Source organism: Lynx canadensis, chromosome E1 (assembly GCF_007474595.2).
Source record: "Lynx canadensis isolate LIC74 chromosome E1, mLynCan4.pri.v2, whole genome shotgun sequence".
NCBI classification, from domain to species: Eukaryota; Metazoa; Chordata; class Mammalia; order Carnivora; family Felidae; genus Lynx; species Lynx canadensis.
In genome coordinates this window covers 46335807-46353357 of record NC_044316.2, presented here as the reverse complement: position 1 = coordinate 46353357, position 17551 = coordinate 46335807, and the positions used below count along the sequence as shown (strand labels likewise).

Sequence of the window (17551 nt, the reverse complement as noted above, 5' to 3'; positions counted from 1 at the left end):
AGCCCAGTGCGGGGCTCAAACCCACAAACCACAAGATCGTGACCTGAGCTAAAGTCAGACACTTAGCCGACTGAGCCACCCAGACGCCCCATATTCTCCCAGGTTTTTATGTGAGATCATATGTGGAATTTTCCTTCAAACACAACTTTCTCCTAGGACCTAATGTTATTTCAAAAGATTAAGCTCAGTGTATTCCAAAGCAGTTACCTTTGTCCCAGTTGAATGATTTTAGTCCTCTCTGCATACTACCTGTAGTATTAGATACTAATATTTTTATTCATGTCAGCTAAGATTTTTCCCTTTAAGTGGACACTTTATATCCTTGCCACCTTAAGTGTTACATTAGTGTCACTTGGGGTGCCTGAGTGGCTCAGTTGGTTGATCGTCCGACTTCGGCTCAGGTCAAGATCTCGTGGTTCATGAGTTCGAGCCCCACATCGGGCTCTGTGCTGACAGTTCAGAGCCTGGAGCCTGCTTCGGATTCTGTGTCTCCCTCTCTCTCTGCCCCTCCCCGGCTTGCCCTCTCGTCTCTCTCTCCCTCAAAAATAAATGAAACCATTACAAAAATTGTTGTTAAAGTGTCACTTGCCACCAATATAAGGTAACAATAAAAATTAGTAAAGAAAGCAAAATGATGGTATTAACATCTAATACAGGTATCACAAAGCCCCAAAGATATTTCGGTCTTACTTTTGGATTGCCTCCTCTTTGTACATGTAATACACATAATTGTTTGCATGTAAAAATGTATTGTGCTTAGATGCGTATTGATCGTGTGGGTGTAGTTTCCTTTATTTCAACCCAACTGAATGAAGAGCTGTTCTCTCGTTAACTGAAAGTAAAAGAACCTTCTTAATAGCAGCCAAGGTTTATATTTTAGACTCCCCCAATCAAAACCAAAATTGGAGAAGTGCTCCTTTTTTCTTCATGAATTGCTGAACAGTCCCCAGTGGTGAATCAGCTTCGTTTCAGGGGCTGCTGGGGCAGGAAACCTATATTCTTATTAGAACTGTGGGCAGCATTCACATTGGAACTGCCTTAAAGCTTTAAAAATGTTCTGTGTTTTGTGTTTTTAAGACCTCGCCACCATGGAAGAAAGAGTACAAAGACGGTATTATGAAAAGCTGACGGAATTTGTGGCAGACATGACCAAAATTTTTGATAACTGTCGTTACTACAATCCTAGTGACTCGCCTTTTTACCAATGTGCAGAAGTTCTTGAATCATTCTTTGTACAGAAATTGAAAGGATTCAAGGCTAGCAGGTGAGCTAATGCGTTCCGTGTTCTGAATTAACCCAGTTCCTCCAGTTCTTCCTACTGTTTTTGTCTAGATCAGCCAGTGCAGTCTGTGATAAATTTGAACCTTGAAATCAAGAATCGTGAAAAAAGAAAAAAAATCAAGACTCTAGCATTACAATACACTGCCAAGGACAAGAGGACAGACTCAGCAACGAGAAGTTGCTGAGTTTGTGATCTGCTGAAAATTAAAGTTTTGGGTTTTTTTTTTTTTTTTTTTTTTTTTTTTTTAATAAAAAAAGCACTTATCAGATGCTTATAGAATGCAAGATGCTCTCTTAAATGCCACACGGGGCAGGGGCACCTGGCTGGCTCAGTCGGAAGAGTGTGCGACTCTTGCTCTCGGGGCAGTGAGTTCAAGCCCCGTGTTGGGTGTAGAGTTTACTTGATAAAATAAATAAATATATATGTATACTTAAATAAACATATATTTATATTTAAAGAAGAAACATGCCATGGGGCACACAAAAATTTAGTAGCAAGACAGAGCTCTTGCCCTTACTGAGTTTACCAAAGCATAAAAATTACTGTTCTGTAGGGTAGAGTAAGGGGAAGACTAGGAAAGGGGATTTAAGCACTTTCTCCTTAATTTATGCTTGCTATATCTTTGAAATCATAAAATGTTTTATTTCTCTGGGTATTTTTCCTGTGAGCAAAACTAGACTTTAAGTCCACCGGCCTTTACTTTGAACCTCCGGTAACACAGAAGCAGTGAGCAACTTTGCATGGTATTCAGATACAGCATCTTCGTGCCTTTTGTTTCTGAACCTCAGTCTCCTCTTCTCAAGCCCATGACTTTCTTCTTTCCAACAGAGCCCTGTTCTCTTTTCCTGTGATAACTTCCACCACTTTGTAGCCCTGATATTCACTACTCACCGTCATCCCCCATCCACCAGCTTGCATGCTTGATCCTCCCTAGGTACTCGGACGGGGTAGATCTTGGCTGGTCTGGGGCCTGGGCATCTCTATTATCTAGTGAACTCTGCGTATCAAAGTGTAAGAATCAGTGCTGTGCTTAGTTATTTTCTTCTGAGGAAAATCCATAGGGTGTTGTCTCTCTCCTTGTCCCGCAGCAAGGTAGATCAAGAACTGCATTTTAAAATCCGTTGACATAAACTAAAAATGAAGGACAAGCCTAGCTAAGGTGTCCCAGGGAATCAAAAGTATAGGCAAGGAAGGAAGGAAACCAGGTAGGTAGGCAGGCTCTAGACCAAGAACGAAGAGAGTTTACAGAATCTCTGAAACTCCCATTTGTATCCTCTCCTGTTAACCCATTGGCCGTAGAACCTAAAGTGGAAGAGGACGACTTACTCAATATGGTAAAGTCCCTCATAAAATAATAATGAAGGAATAAAAAGGGATAAACTCAGAATATGAGAAGAATATGGTAGATGTTACTGATGAGGTTTCCACAGATTCTAGAATACAGAAAGCAGATGAAAGGATCGTCTGACAAAGCCAGGGGTGCCACAGGCCATTCGCCGGCTCTTCAGCAGAGGTGACCGCTTGCTGACCAGTAGACCTGCTGCAAGCCTCCAACACGAAGAGTCCAAAACACAATAAAAGGCAAGAGAGGAGTTAAAGATCTGTATATGGGCTAGTCACCCTTTGTAAGCTGTGTACAGACAGCCCTGTGTGGGCAGCCCGAAGCACTGGAAGAACACAGGTTTCTTCCCTGGAGAAATGGAATAAGCTTTCTGCAGAGACCTGGAGTAGGCAGAAGAGAATTGGACTCGGAGTAAAGTCCCCCGACCTGAGGTTTGGTTGGGTCCACGGCCCTGTCACTCTGGAGCTGTGGCTCTCGACTGGGATAATTTGCCCACCCCCATACTTCCCACGGGATGTTCAGCAATGCCTGGAGGCATTTTTGTTGGTCACTCAGAGGTGGGAAGTAATGCTGACGAGATGCAACTAAACGTCCTCGTGCACCAGACCGCCCCCGCCCCCAACAAAGAATTATCCAGCCCCCAAATGTCAGTAGTGTTGAAATTAAGAAACCTTGATCGAAGGCAACACTTGCCAGTCAGCCTTACACAGGTGCATAGGGCTCTGCAGGCACCTTTCTGGTCCTTCAACTTCCTCTCTTTCAGTGTGAACAGATAGCCAGGGATGACCAGATATGTAAGGAAAGCTTGCAGCGTAAAAGAGAAAGGTCAAGGTGTAGCAGAACAGATAAAAGAGAACTTAAGAAAAACAAACAAAAAACCAAGCCTCTAAGTCATGTCCCAAGAGAAATTTTATGAGATAGTGAATCTAGGGGCACCTGGCTGGCTCAGTTGGTAGAGCATGATCTTGGAGTCATGAGTTCAAGCCCCACGTTGCAAGTAGAGTTTACTTAAAAAAAAAAAAAAAAAAAAAAAAAAAAAAATCTTGAACTACAAAATGGCGAAAAGGATATTAGGAATAAAGAACAGTTAGAAGGAGTGGCTAGAAAAGAAACTAAACTTACTGTAAACAGTGAAAGTTAAAATCAAGGACTTTCTCAATGTAAAGAACAAAAAGACAAGTCAATGAAAAATGTGAAAGGAAGAAAATGCATTGTAGCATTTCTAGTACTCAATGGAAATTCCAGAAAAGAAGAAGAGAGAAGACTGAGAAAAATAAATTTTCAAAAGACTAATACAAGAAAAATTCCCTGAGCTGATGAGAGGCACGAGACTTCAAGTTCAAGCAGAACAGATTCATTCATTCATCAAATGGTTATTGAGACCCTGCTGTGTGTCAGATATTGAATCCCTCTGGGGCTTCATTCTTGTGGGGTGAGAGGGGTATGGAATGATAAGGACAGTTGGTAAACATATAAGCCAGCTGGACAAATGGGAAAAAGTCCATCCCACATATCCATCATTGTAAAATTTCCAGATGCCAAGGATAAAAGAAGTTTTTCTCAGCGTTTCTAAAGAAAATAAAACAACCTATAAAGCAACAAGAATTTGACTGGTATCAGACTTCTCTCTAACAACATGGAATGCCGGAAGACTTTGGAGGAATACGTCCAAAAGTTTGAGGAAAAATGATTTTCAACCTACGATTCTGTGTCCAGCCAAACAATCAAGTGCAGGGGCAGAACAAATGCACTTTCAGTCATGGAAGGACCCATAAAGGGACTCCTTCCCGTGAATCCTTTCTTTGCAAGTTATTTTAAGATGTGCGCTAGCAAAATAACTCAAGAAAACAAAAGATCTTGGATCCAAGAAACAAGCGGTTCAGGAAAATAATATGAATCACTCTAACTCATGACGACATTGGTACAGCAGGCTAATGCAGCAGGGAGTCCAAACTGGAGCAGGAGAATGGAGCATTCTCAAGAGGAAGGTGTCTGGCGGGAGAAATGGTTCATACATTAGATAATTACTAGTTTAAGAATGCAAGAGGGAAAAAATGGAAGGCAATTCAAGATCCCATGAAAACCATAAAGTTGTGTAGGAATGCTAAGAATGCCCTCTTAGCAAAGGAGTAGGTGGCACAAGGAGAAAAATATTTACATAGTCACAATAATGTAAACAGTGCGTTGATGTTCAGCTTTTAGAATCAACCTGTAGACAAAGCACAGTAAGATTTAATTTAAAATCAGAAGTAAAAGTTGGATTCAAGAAGAGAGGTGGGAAAATGGTTATGTGAGCTTAGTTATCATTTGCTGTAGCAGGAGTTAAGCAATATGAAGTTGCTTAAACGAGAAATAGCAGCATGAGAACTCTACCTGCCGACGAACTGGAGTTCAAAGTAATTGATCCTAGGGAGGCTTGGCTTCAGGTTGAGTAAATATTGGGATAAGAGGGCCACAACTTAGTTGCAGTCTCTCCCTGCTTTTTTATTTGCACCTCTTGCAGTTATTCCTCCAGTTAAATTTCTATAGTTGCCCTTTTTTAATTGGAAAGGCTTTAGCCTTTGCTAGTAACTGTGAGGTGGAAACTGGGGGATTTGAATCCCACCCTGCTGCCGTGCCAGATAAGATGAAATGTGAGGAGATTTTAAGGAATTTTTCTGTTGCTTTCCAGATTTAAGGCATTTAAGAATGAAACCTACATGTAGCCATTCATTGAAATGGGATTGATTATGGGTTTCCAGTATTTCCATTGCCATATTTTCCCCATTTTTAATTTATGATCTCTAGCATTGTTCGCACATTATTTTCATTACTGTGCTTTGTTACAATTCATCATTTATACCATCCATGTTCTTTCTTTTCTTACAGATTCTGATATCTTTAGTCTGAATTTTTAACTGGAATCAGAACTGGATGTTGGGGTCACTCTTTCTTTTATTGTTCCACGTGATTACCTAATTCAAAATTGCCCCCCCCCACAAAGTTCATACTAGTTAATTTAATGTTTTAATGTTAAAAATATATGTACAGTAGTAAATGGTTTATTCTAGCGGCCATGTTGAACAATGTACTTAAGAATTGTAAACTCCTGGAATGCTGTATTTATCCACACTGCTGCAGTAGACCGCACTCTGACTTAGTCCTGGCGGCTGTGCAGGAGTGTGGTTTTTACTAACGAAAGTTGTGAATAAAACTGTGAAACTAGAGAGGAGACTTTCTGGACTTCAATAGAAAAATGTGATTTTAATACTGCTATTTCTTTTTTTTTTAATATAATTTTTTCTTCATATTCCCCGAATCAATGTAAATAAGCATGTACGTACGTACACACACACACACACACACACACACACACACACAGACACACACAGACACGCACACACACACGCGCGCACACACACACACCTTTACCACAATGGTAATGCCTCTGTAAATGTTTCTATCTGTCCCATTGGCTAAAAATGTATAATCTTTATTAGATGAATATATATATATATATATATATTTTAATAATGGCTTTTTCCAGTGAACTATCATGTTTCAGTGTACAGTGAAAATTTCTATTGTAGGTTAACAGTTTCTTACTTGTTCTCATATATTTGCTTGCCAAGGGTAAATGAAAGAACATGGCTGCTTCTTCCCCCAGACAGACTGACCTTGGCATCCACATAAAGCATCATTGTTTTCAAAAATGAAGGGTGCTTAATTGTTCCCTTTTTTCTGTATTCTGTAGGTCTCATAACAACAAACTGCAGTCTACAGCTTCTTAAAGTTCAGCGTGTTAACCTAACATAAAACACAGCAAGAATCTGGTTGTCTGAACTATTTTAAATTAAGGAGCCAGATGTTTTTAGTCAGGTTATCCTGACAAGACTTGACCTAAACTTCGTTTTTATTGGTCATAACAGTCCAATTATATTCTTGGCCAATTTTGTCCAACGGACAAGGGAAAAGCAAAGTCAACGACACCATTATCTTGTCAAGATCAAATGGTTTTACTATTGTGGCAGAAGCGGGAAAACTTTGTTTATTGAGAAAAAAAAAAAAGAAAAAAGAAAGCAAGAAAAAAAGATAATATGGGGTCAAGTGTAACTCCATGGAAATGCCACGTCTGCTCTTCAGTGAAGAAGCTGGTTTAGTCTCACAGAAAACTTTTGACTGTATTTATTTATTGTTGCAAAAAAGATGCTTTTTTATTGCTGCCCTCATTTGTCAGCTAATTATTTTTTCTTATAAAATTCAGCCCCGGTTTCATGTAATCCATATCTTATCATGATTCCTGTAGGTAAAAGTACAAGACGACCTCTAGATGTCTTTTCTTTCTATGAAAGGAGCTGCTATGTACACATGTGCACACAGACACACACACACACACACACACACACACACACACAACTGGGAATCAACAATGAGTTTATTGTTCATGGTAGATAAAAATTAAGCTTGCATAAAGGTTGGGCTAAGTGGTCCTGGACTACAGACTCTGTTGCCTTGAATATAACAGTACAATTTGTCATTTACTCTGCACCAGGCTAAACTGAGTAAAATCTATTTGAAGGTATCTTGTTTGTAAACATTTGTCAGATTCTAATTTTTTTTCTTTTTGTATTAAAATTCAACTATGGATGTATATGAAACAAAATAAATGGAGATCATTTTTCTCCCACAGATGGTGTCTTTGAATGTGCGCTAATGATTATCTGTAAGCCTTTGAGGGGAAAGGGAGGGCCACAAGGTAAACAAAAGGCCGACGAACTTCATTGTACCTGAGTTTCTCCAGGATGATAGTGGCCCTTCGTTTTAGAATTCCCAGCCCACTGTCACTACATCCAAGAAAAATCTTCAGGGGTGCTAATCCTGTTGTATCAATTGATCGTACTAATAAAAGAGGTAATGTGGCAAAATACACATTGCCCTCATGTGTACGTTATATCATACCAGGCAAATTAGCAGTTACGGACAGCTACTTCTATTTTATGAAGGGCGTTTTTTAGATGACATGATCCATTTTGTATTTTTTGTTTATTGGTTGAGTCGTCTGGGTTTGGGGGGTTTTTTGTTTGTTTTTTTCCTCATAAAAAGTAGTGTAAGCAAGTATGGGAAAAGATGGAAACAACAGAGGAAGGTATACTTTGCAGATTTTTCCTTTCGGTGTTCTCCCCTTCCACGTTGTGTTACTGTGTTGTGATAATCGCTTCTGTAACATCTGCCGTAGGTGGTTTGTGGAGCTTTGCAAAAATTTTACTAGATTTTGCACTAATGCGCATTAGCTTTGTCCTACCGGTTTCTGGAATTTGTCTAATCATGTTTTTAAAGTTTCCTTCTGTTTAATATCACCCTGCTATGCAAAGCCTTTCCCAGACCTTAGTTTCTTAAAAGAAAGAGGTGGCTCCAGTTCCCAGTTCTTCCTTATTACAGACTCAGGTGTGCAGGTGTTCTGGGTTCATTTTATCTCAAGAAGCCCATTCCTTTTTGTACATACGAATGTCACTTAAAGCTCTGCTTACAAACTTAAGGAGACTAACTGCTCAATATGAAAACGTGGAAACAGAGTTTTTGCTTAAAATACTAACACGGAAGTAGTCAAATACAGGTTATTTACAGGTTATTTTGTCCTTTTACTTTTCAAGAAAATGTTACCTATTGTATGCACTGTGCTGATGCAAGAGTCCTACAATTTAATGAATTATAAAATTATTCTGCATCTCATCACGTCACAGTATTTCTGTACTATTTATTCATATATATATATATATAGATATAGATATATATGGGCTTAATCATTTAAAACTTGTTGCGGCAAGAACTTTCCTACCTGTAGGCAATAGATTGCTATGTTTTTAACAGATTGTGGCAAATTCTAAACAGCAATTCTTTTTGTACGTAATAGGACGTTTCATCCTAGAAAAATAAAGTAATGTTTTTGACATTGGATTTGGTGCAGTTTCTAATGAAACAGTGGTTGGTTGGTTGGTTGGTTGGTTGATATATTTTCTGTAGCCATTGGCATTGCCAAATTGTACCAAAAAAAGGTAAATTCTATGGGGATCCTCAGACCAGGAAGTTGTTAGTTTCATGTGTGCATTTAACAACAAAGCCTTTGGCAATTTCTGCCACCATATAAATAGGCATTTTATAGTTTTATCAACTTAATAGAGCTTCAGTCTTTCAAAAGTCATTTTTGAAAAACATACATTCTTATGTAATGAATTTCACAAGCTGCTTTTCTACGAGTATTCTCTGACAGGCTCCTCCTATTCCATAAGATACACGTATTATAGCTGTTTCCCTTTCAATAGTCCGAGTAGTAGAATGCACATTTGTGATACGTGGTTAGGGTTTTTCTACTTCGTCTTGTAAATATATTGAATTTGCATCTAGTAGGTGTCCTTGGCCAAAAACTATTGGTGCTTGGGGGTCTCATCTGCCAAGTTCACAGTCCTTGAAAACGTTTCATAATAATAAGTATTTTCATAATATCGGTAAAGCTTTTTTCTCCCATCCAGATTCTGCAGGATTTGTATTTTAGCTAATGCCCTGCAATAGGTTAAAAAAATTTTTTTGTGAACTTTCAGAGCTATTTTCTAAAGTAAAACAATGCCTTTTTATACTTTAAATGGCCTGGAGTGTTAGAGACCCTGAGATTTTGCCGTTGTTTATAATCTACCTTCCCGGAATCTGTAAATCGATGTTCTTCCCCTCTTTGTATTCATCTTTGTGTGTTTCTGATATTAAAGGAGCCAGCCTCGTGGTGACCTTTTAAGTGTGCGTGGACGGGCTGAGCTAGACACAGCTGCACGGTAGCGGTGGCGGCCCCTGCTCTTTCCGTGATTGAGGGTGTTCCCCGGAGGCGTCCAGTTTAGTCCTGAATGTGAGAATGGCGCCACCTCATGGGCAAAGCAGTGTCTTAAGTGTTTGGAGGGGAAGAGCCAGCTGAGAAGTATTTTTAATAATGCGAAGTATTCTGATACTTCTGGATAAACTACTGAGAAAGACGTTTCTTAGAAGATCACACCCCATTTGATCCAATTTGGACCAAATTCAACTAAAGAAAAGCTCTATTTTTTTAAATAATAAAGTCCCAGACTTGAAACGGGGATTGTAATTGCAATTGGTAGGCCAGTTTTTAGGTGTCTGCATATAGGCTGTTTGATCCACCTTAAGAACGATTGAAGGAATTTAAACAAACAGTGCCAAATGATGTCTTTTAAAAAGTTAAAAGTCAGTACCCAAAAAAGGCATATATTTTTTTATAGACCTGAAAGCAAGACAAGTACTTTTTTTTTTTCTTGAGTTCTAACAGCTTAATTCTAAGGAGGGATGGTACCGAGTTCCTCTCGAAGGCAATGGAGTGTTCTATTGAGAGACTACTGCCAGCGCACATAGTCTTTTAGTCTTTGGCGCACAAACACACGTGCTAAGAAAAATCTATCAGGGCAAAAGGATTAGGAACTACAATGAATTTGCTACTTAAATGTTTCCATAAAATTACAGATGGTGGCCAATGAAATTCTTCTTAACCTTTTTTGCCCAACTTGGGATTCTCCGTCTTACCACCTCCTGTGCACACACACCCCCGCCCATCACTGCTCTCACTGGAGCCTCACTTGTCTCTCGTTGCAACCTGGTCTTGAACAATGGCCATAACCCTGGGCAGCTCCTAAAAAGCTGGCCTGCTTGTGTTTGCCGGGACGTACGCACTAACCGTATGACCACGCGTCACACAGATCACACAGTTCTGCCGTTTTGTGTGTTTCCAAAACTCAGAAACTATCATCAAATCAGTCTAATCAAACCCTAACCCTAACCCTCAGGCTTCTGTCAAAGTGATGTGTTCCCCTCCCTTTTAATCCAAAGCTATTTATAGAAGAACCCTTGTAACTATTCTAACTTCCAACCATCCAGCCGATAATTTATCCGTTTGGCCGTTTTGCAATTTTCCCCACCGCGTTGGTCGAGATTACCACTTAGCTTTTTCACGCTGAAAAATTCAGCTTTGGTTTTTGTGACTGGCACAACTTATGTCTGTTAATCTTTACTCTTAAAAAAAAAAAAAAAAAAAACAGCCAGAAGCTCTTCAATTGCTGCTTACTCTACTGGCTGATAGTCGGTGTTACAATGCAATTGATCCATTCCCAAGAAGCAATTCTACCATGATTTTTAGTAAGTTTTAGCAAGACTCACTTTTGGAAAATTCTCTAAAAAATCCCTGAATAACGCTTTACCACAGAACAGTCAGAACCTCTCCAATGTTATTTTATCCCTTAACCCCCCCCCCCCCCCCGTTTGGGACACACCAGGTAATAGTATCTCCCACACAATCAGATGTTACATCTTAATGCTACTGCTGCTAACTTCCTTATGGATGCTCTATCGTCCTGGCCTCAACATCCTTCACGTATACAGTGCTTCCGTGTGCCATCAAGACTGTCTAAAGACACATCTTGAGCTCCCGGAGCACATCTCCTTTAGGACCACATAGGCTGTTTTTTTCCCCTTCAGCTCAGTTCCTGTTTATCTTTCCTCACGCAACCATGGATTCAACCATGGATTATCCGTGTCTCTATCCACAGGTTTCAAATGAACTGATGTGCAGCTTGGTCTTCTGAAAAAAAATTGTTAACGTCTTTGTGGACTCCAGTATAAAATCGATATTAAATACAGCTAGTGATTCTACCTTTTGCAAACTAACCGGCAAGTGTTTAAAATTCACATATTTGCAAGCTGTCATTGACTATTGGTTCCAGGGTTTTTGGAGTAAGTTCGAGAAGGGCTTTTTCCTAAACCTTTAGAGCTGAGTGAGGCTAAAAAAACAAACAAAACAGGTGCATCCAAGATCTGATTTCAAGGCGAGATTTACTACTTGACAAACACAAAACATGATACTTGGTCTTAATAGAAAAATGACATCAGATACGCCCAGAATATGTCTAGCATTGGGATAGACATTGTGTTGCCAGTTCGGCACGCAAAATATGTTTTAGGAGCAGGGAGGCATGAAAACAAACTATTTCTTACATTTTGGTACATCAGGAACACTTGTTTGAATAGTATTTTGCTTGAATTAAGCCCGTTAGTACTTTTTAAGTGTAAAACTTTAATACTTGTCTTGAGCTCTGACCCTAGTGTTTGATCTAAATGACATTTCATATATGTCTTCTGACTAGTGCACTTACTGTTATGTACAGAATTTAAAATGTGATGGTTTTAGTATGAAATTTGGTTTGATACGCGATATAACCTACTCAAAGTTGTATATTTAAAATCAAGGAAATGTTTTTTTGTGAACTATTTCTACTGAAGGATGTATTTAAATTAAAATAATTAAAAATAAACACCATGAAGCAGTGATCTGTTAACTGGACAGGTCAGTTATCTGAGCCGTGTGAGTAAGTGCCCCTAGAGTTGAGTAACTTTGCCAGGCAGCTCAGAAGCATACCACGGAAGAAGCATTTTGTAAATGAGAAAGTGGCAATTTCAGGATTCGAGCTGGAACGACGCAATCACTTCCCGAAGGAGCTGTGTGCCCCACTCCACAGGAAGACCCCATTACACGAAGACAGACCTTGCCTGTCTCGTTGCTGACAGCCAAGTCTCTTATGATCCAGAAGGGCAAGGACAGTAGTACACTTCACACACACTGGGTGTGAATTGCACCTTGAACTTGCCCATCCCTTTTTCGGTTAAATCTCTTCACATAGCTGCTGCTGCTCCTGAGCAGGCCATCTCCTGGCCTGAGCCGTCCTCTCAGGCCCTGAAGGAGAGCTGTAGGGAGCTGCCGTCTCTTATGGTAGATGTGACCCATCACAATATACCTGCTGCCTAAAAAAAAAAAAAGTAACCAAAATGTAAATTCACAGTGTCTTTTAAAAGCCAAGGAACAGGAAATGTTGAGACTGTCAAGAAATGCCTAAGCTTGGGGCACCTGGCTGGCTCATTCGGTGGAGCGTGCAACTCCTGATCTTTGGGGTTGTGGGTTCGAACCCCATGTTGGGTGTAGAGATTACTCTAAAATCTTTTTTCATGATTATTTTTATTTTAGTGAGAGAAGAGCACGCGTGAGCGGGGGGGAGGCGAATATCTCAAGCAGGCTTGCACGCTCAGCGCAGAGCTGGAAGCAGGGCTCAATCCCAGGACCCTGGGATCAGGACCTAAGCCAAAATCAAATCAGACACTCAAGGGACTGAGCCACCCGGGTGCCCCCAAAATAAAATCCTTAAAAAAAAAAAAAAAGCCTAAGCTTGAATCTATTGCTGCATATGTTGATTCTCAGACATTTCACCCTCAAACAACAGGTGGAAACAGTCTGGTGACCTTTTAGAAGATAACCAGATAATCAGCCTGTAACCTGCCAACATGACAAAACAAAGGTCTTAATCACAATGTATCAGGAGGATTTTCCAGAGCACACCTCTAGGAAGATGTGGGAGTGGGTATTTCCTACCCCCCATCCTCCAAAAAGACTTTTCTAAACTTTTCCGAAAAGCCTCTTAGGCATCCCTCTGGCAACGCTGTTTCATCACTCCATTTGTCAACAAAAAAATCTGAGTGCCCGCTTTGTGCCAAAACACGCCGTTCCCACCTTTAAACCAGAAGCACGGGGGAGGCTGGTGGAGCTGAAATCGGAGTGACCGAAATATATACCTGTCGTCTGCAAACTATTCATTTTCGAGTACTCTCCCCCACCCACCGGTACTGGGGTGACCGACAGACGAGGCTGTGGCACCCAAGCTACAAGTGGTGACAAAGTCCGTATAGAAAGTGCTCAGATCAGTTTCAATACCAGGTTTAAATTCTGGACATGGCTTATTGCAGTTGGAGGAGTCTAGGGCTAAAATGTGGACTCGGAAGAAAAACCCGTCCGGAGTGATGTACAGGCGGTTCATCTTGTACAGCCCGTCCCGGTCCACCAGAAGAGTCACCAGCCGGATCCCTGTGCCGAGCACGTCCACGTCATGCACGATTCCGTTCACTGCTGCTTTCAAAAAACAAAGAGTTTGGAGAAACGCATTTCCTCTCTTTCCCCAGTGAGTTTTGCACACACCACGAAATAGTCCACACGGGTCTGAGGACTGAAGGATCGAGTGGGTGGGTTTCTCCAGGGTCTGCCCTTAGGGGAGTCCGCGAGCACAGCCCGGCACTCTGGGTTCGGAGAGGCTCGCCTCGCGGCCAGGGCTCTGCAGCCCGGACCCGGGAGGAGCTGCGGGGCGGGGCTCACCGAATTCGCTCGCGCAGTAGGACTCGCGCTCGTCCAGGTCCGTTCTGCAAGCGCGCTCGCAGGGCTCGGTGCCGGGTCCCGCGTCCCTCCGCGGCAGGCTGAGGCGCGGCGCCGGCGGCGGCGGCGGCGCGGGCGCGGGCCCCGGGGGCGGCGCGGCGGCGCGCGGCCGGTTGGGGTGGGCGGGGCCGGCGGGATCCTCGGCGGCGCGCGCGGGCGGCCGCGCGGCCGGGAAGCGCAGGGCCCGCGAGCGCGCGCGCCGCGGGGAGTCTTCCAGCGCGGGCACGCGGCGCGGCGAGGCGCGGTTCTCGGCCTGCGCGAGGCGCGGGCTCGGCGGGCCGGCGGGCGCGCGCGCGGCCTCCCGGAAGCCGGCCCGGTTCTCGGCGGGCGGCGGGGGCTTCCGGCGTCGCGGGTCGGACCAAGCGCGGGGAGCGGCCTCGGCTGCGCGCGGCCGCCGCGGGGCCTCAGGGACCGGCTGCGCCCGGGGCCCCGGCGTCTCCTCCGCGCTCGGGCCGCCGCCGGGGTCGGGCTTCCTGTTGTGGGGCGGCGAGGCTGTAGGGGAAAAAGAGGAGAGGCCGGGGAGGCCGTCAGGGGAGGAGAGGCCGGAAGGGGAGAGGAGACTCTGTGGGAAGGGGAGGAGAGGCCGAGTGGGGACGGGAGGGGAGGAGGGGCCGAGAGGGGAGGGAGACCCAGTGGGAAGGGGTGGGGAGGCCGAGTGGGGAGGCCGAGGAGGTTGAGGGAGGTAGGAAGGCGGGCTGAGCGGACGAGGCTGCGGAGGGGAGAGGCCGGGGGCGGGGGCGGGGGTGGGGGTGGGGGAGAAAGGGCCCTGGGGGAGGAGAGATGGGGGACCATAGAAACTTAGCAGGCACCTGCGAGAGGAGCGATGGGGAGGCCGGGAGCCCTGGAAGTGAAGGAGAGGGAACGCGAGGGGGAGACGAAGGCGCCCCTGTGATGAGGGGAGGGAAGCCTCCCCGGCTTCAGGTCCGAGCGGAGCACGGGTTTCCTAGGCCCCGCGGGAAGACCGAGGTGAGGGTCTTGCCCTCTGAGAACGAGGCCAACCAAGGAAGAAGTTCTCACCACATGGGAACATTGCATTTTGTTAGGGAACCTTTTCAAATCTATAGCTTTTAAAATTGCACCAACCTATCTGTTCTAAGGACTAAACACAACTGACGGCTGTGGTTAACAAACTCTTTTTGCCGTTTAATATATATATATATATATATATATATATATATATATATATATGTAAACATCCGCCTTTTTGCTATGTACAGTTTGTTGAGAAAGTACCAAGAGCAAACCCCAGGGGGAAAGGTCTCATATTACAGGTTCTCCTAATTGTTTGAGCGCCCCTGACAACAGAACTATTTGGTTTTCCCATCCGTGTTTACACTGTCATCTTGGTCTCTGTGAGTGGATTTTTATCTGGCTTCTTGGACACCACATACTAGTAAACCACAGCTACGAAAGATTTTTAAAGCATGGCTGGGAGGCAGAGGTCCCTGGTTAAGTATAAAAGCACACACACATCACTTACATTCCCCACCCCCCCCCTCCACCTCCCCGCCCTGCCCTGGTGAGGAAAACCAACAAACAAAAAAATATCTTCAATGATTATGGCATGAGAACAAATTTTTAGAATTATTAATGATTTCCCCCAGCTCTGCAGACAGGTTAGTGAGCAAACTTCAGCCAGCCTGGGAGCTGGGCAGCCTTCCATGCCCAGTTACACAATATCACCTCCCCGTTTGCCTGGGTCCCAGTGCCCCTCCAAAGGAGGCACAAGAACCAGTCTTTATTTTTCTTTTTCAGTTGTTTCAACGGCTGGTTTTTGGCATTTCTCTCCTCTTGCATTGAAGAGCTTGGTCTGCCGGTTCGAAGCTCTCGCAACACCTCATTTAAAGTGATTTATCTTGCCCAATTGACAATCTCCTTTAAAATCAGCTTTCACCCAGCAATAATAGCTGGTTACAGTTCATGTTTTGCAGAGAGGTTGATTCTGACTCATTATGGTCAACGCTGTGCCATACACAGCTGAATAAAGTTCTGGTAGATATCCAATTCCTGACTGTCAACTGTTGACCTCGCAACTGCTTCCCCATTGATATCACCATCTGTTGTCATGGGAAAGATTGTCTGATATTTGGGTTAAATGCCACTGAAGTCATTCAATTTCCATGTGGAAAAATAACCCAAAGTAAATTGCCCCCGTGAGGTGCGGAAGCTATTTTTCCCAGAGATAGTGAATCGAAGAGAACATCCAAATAAAAGCAAAACAAAAACCTCTCCCTGCAGAGAACCCCTGTTTCATACCCTCAGTAACTTATTTTTCATCTCATGCATGAAATTGTGTGTGTGTGTGTGTGTGTGTGTGTGTTTTAAAGACTCAGGTATCCCTGGGCCATTCGTTGGGGCTGCAGTGAGAGGGGAGAAATGCCCGATTTGGGCTCCCCGTCGCCCTCAGCCCCGGCAGGCGCACCCAGCGCCTCGGATCGCCCGCGGGACCCGGGCCCGGGCGCAGGGCGGACCCCGCGCTCCTCGGGGCGCCCGCCGCCCGCCGCGTCCTGCGAGCCTGGCCCGCACGGCGCCCGAAAGGCACGCCGCGACCCCTTTTGACACTTTCCCTCCTCTGCGATGGAGCAACTACTTAACATGCAAAGTTTTCTCCAGCCTGCCCGGCTCGCTCGAGATCATTTCAGTAGCTGAACTGGCTTCTTTCCGAAAAGGCTGCCAGGACACACAAAATCCTGGGGACACATTTTGCTCCTTTCGAACACGAACGCGGACCGGGAGTCCCCTCTCCTGCAAACTCTGACCCCTTTCTCGTCCCGCCCTTCAGCGCGCCCTCTCCCCAGTCCCCCCACCCCCCACCCCACCCCACCCCTGCTCCTCTCCCAGGACTCAGCATTTCACCGATCTTACCTTTTCTCTCCGCCACTGGGGCTTCGGGAGATGATCCAACGATCAAACAGAGGAGCCAGAAAGCTCTAGCTGTCATTTTCGTAGACACGGTTCCCAGGCTCTAAAACTGAGCCTGGGCTTTTGCTCTTTCTCTCCCCCCACCCCTTCTCCACACCCCCACCCCCGTTCATGCTAATGAGGGGCAGCCTTTGGGGAAACGGGAATCACTCACTGAACAGACCATTGGAACAAAACCGAGCTGCAGGGATTTCTCCCACTTCCTAAGGGGGGACGAGCACATGGCCTCTCAAAGTTGTCCCTGCGAATGTCCGTGGGCAGTGACAACATCAAATCCTAAACCTGAAACCCGTGTGGGTTTGCGGACTGGGGTGGGGGGTGGGGAGAGGGTGGGGTGGCAAGTGGAGGGAATAAGGGTGTTGAGGGGCTGAGGGACAGGGTGGGGGGAGAATGAGTGATAGGAAGTTTTTTCCAGATTAAGTCAACAAAAAGGCAAATTAGTGCTGAAGACAACTTGGGCTTGTGGAAGGGATTCAAGATGACAGGGAAGAATTCATCTGGGAATGTGTCAGGGATTCTAAGAGAAACCAAACCTAGGTTTGCTTAAACTATTTTACTATATATGCCATTTTTATATTCTAGAACCAGAAGGAAAAACAGCCTTAAGCAAGATAGCTTTTCTTCTCCTTTCCTTTGCTTCCTTCCTTCCTTTCTTTTTTTCTTTCTCTCTCTCTCTCTCTCTTTTTTTTTTTTTTTCCTTCTCTCTCAATTGAAATTGGTATCTCCTTGG

General features: G+C 44.0%; 2 protein-coding genes across 10 annotated transcripts in view; one reads left to right on the top strand and one right to left on the bottom strand.

The window, feature by feature from the left end:
• BPTF (bromodomain PHD finger transcription factor) overlaps nt 1-10493 on the top strand; it is a 150489-nt gene extending 139996 nt beyond the window's left edge. For 8 of the 9 annotated variants that reach the window (XM_030296332.1, XM_030296331.1, XM_030296330.1 and 5 more), the window contains 2 exons: nt 1078-1264; nt 6358-10493. In XM_030296332.1, the coding sequence (XP_030152192.1) occupies nt 1078-1264; nt 6358-6394 (224 nt within the window). In that variant the 3' untranslated portion in view covers nt 6395-10493. Of the gene's footprint in view, nt 1-1077; nt 1265-5492 lie in introns of all 9 variants that reach the window. The other variant, XM_030296334.1, reaches the window with a different exon arrangement.
• A 970-nt stretch (nt 10494-11463) lies between these two features.
• CE1H17orf58 (chromosome E1 C17orf58 homolog) lies at nt 11464-17039 on the bottom strand. The gene is made up of 4 exons (XM_030296340.2): nt 16765-17039; nt 13843-14391; nt 13408-13599; nt 11464-12446 (listed from the first exon to the last, which is right to left on the bottom strand). The coding sequence occupies exons 1-4, from the start codon at nt 16838-16840 to the stop codon at nt 12256-12258; spliced, it is 1008 nt and encodes a 335-aa protein (XP_030152200.2). The 5' UTR covers nt 16841-17039; the 3' UTR covers nt 11464-12255.
• Nucleotides 17040-17551: the final 512 nt, after the last annotated feature.

Coding starts and splice junctions, on each gene's coding strand:
- CE1H17orf58 (XM_030296340.2), bottom strand. CDS start 16,840: ATGACAGCTAGAGCTTTCTGGCTCCTCTGTTTGATCGTTGGATCATCT. Junction 14,392..16,764: donor CCCAGTGGCGGAGAGAAAAG/GTAAGATCGGTG, acceptor TTTCCCCTACAG/CCTCGCCGCCCCACAACAGG. Junction 13,600..13,842: donor CTACTGCGCGAGCGAATTCG/GTGAGCCCCGCC, acceptor TTTTGAAAGCAG/CAGTGAACGGAATCGTGCAT.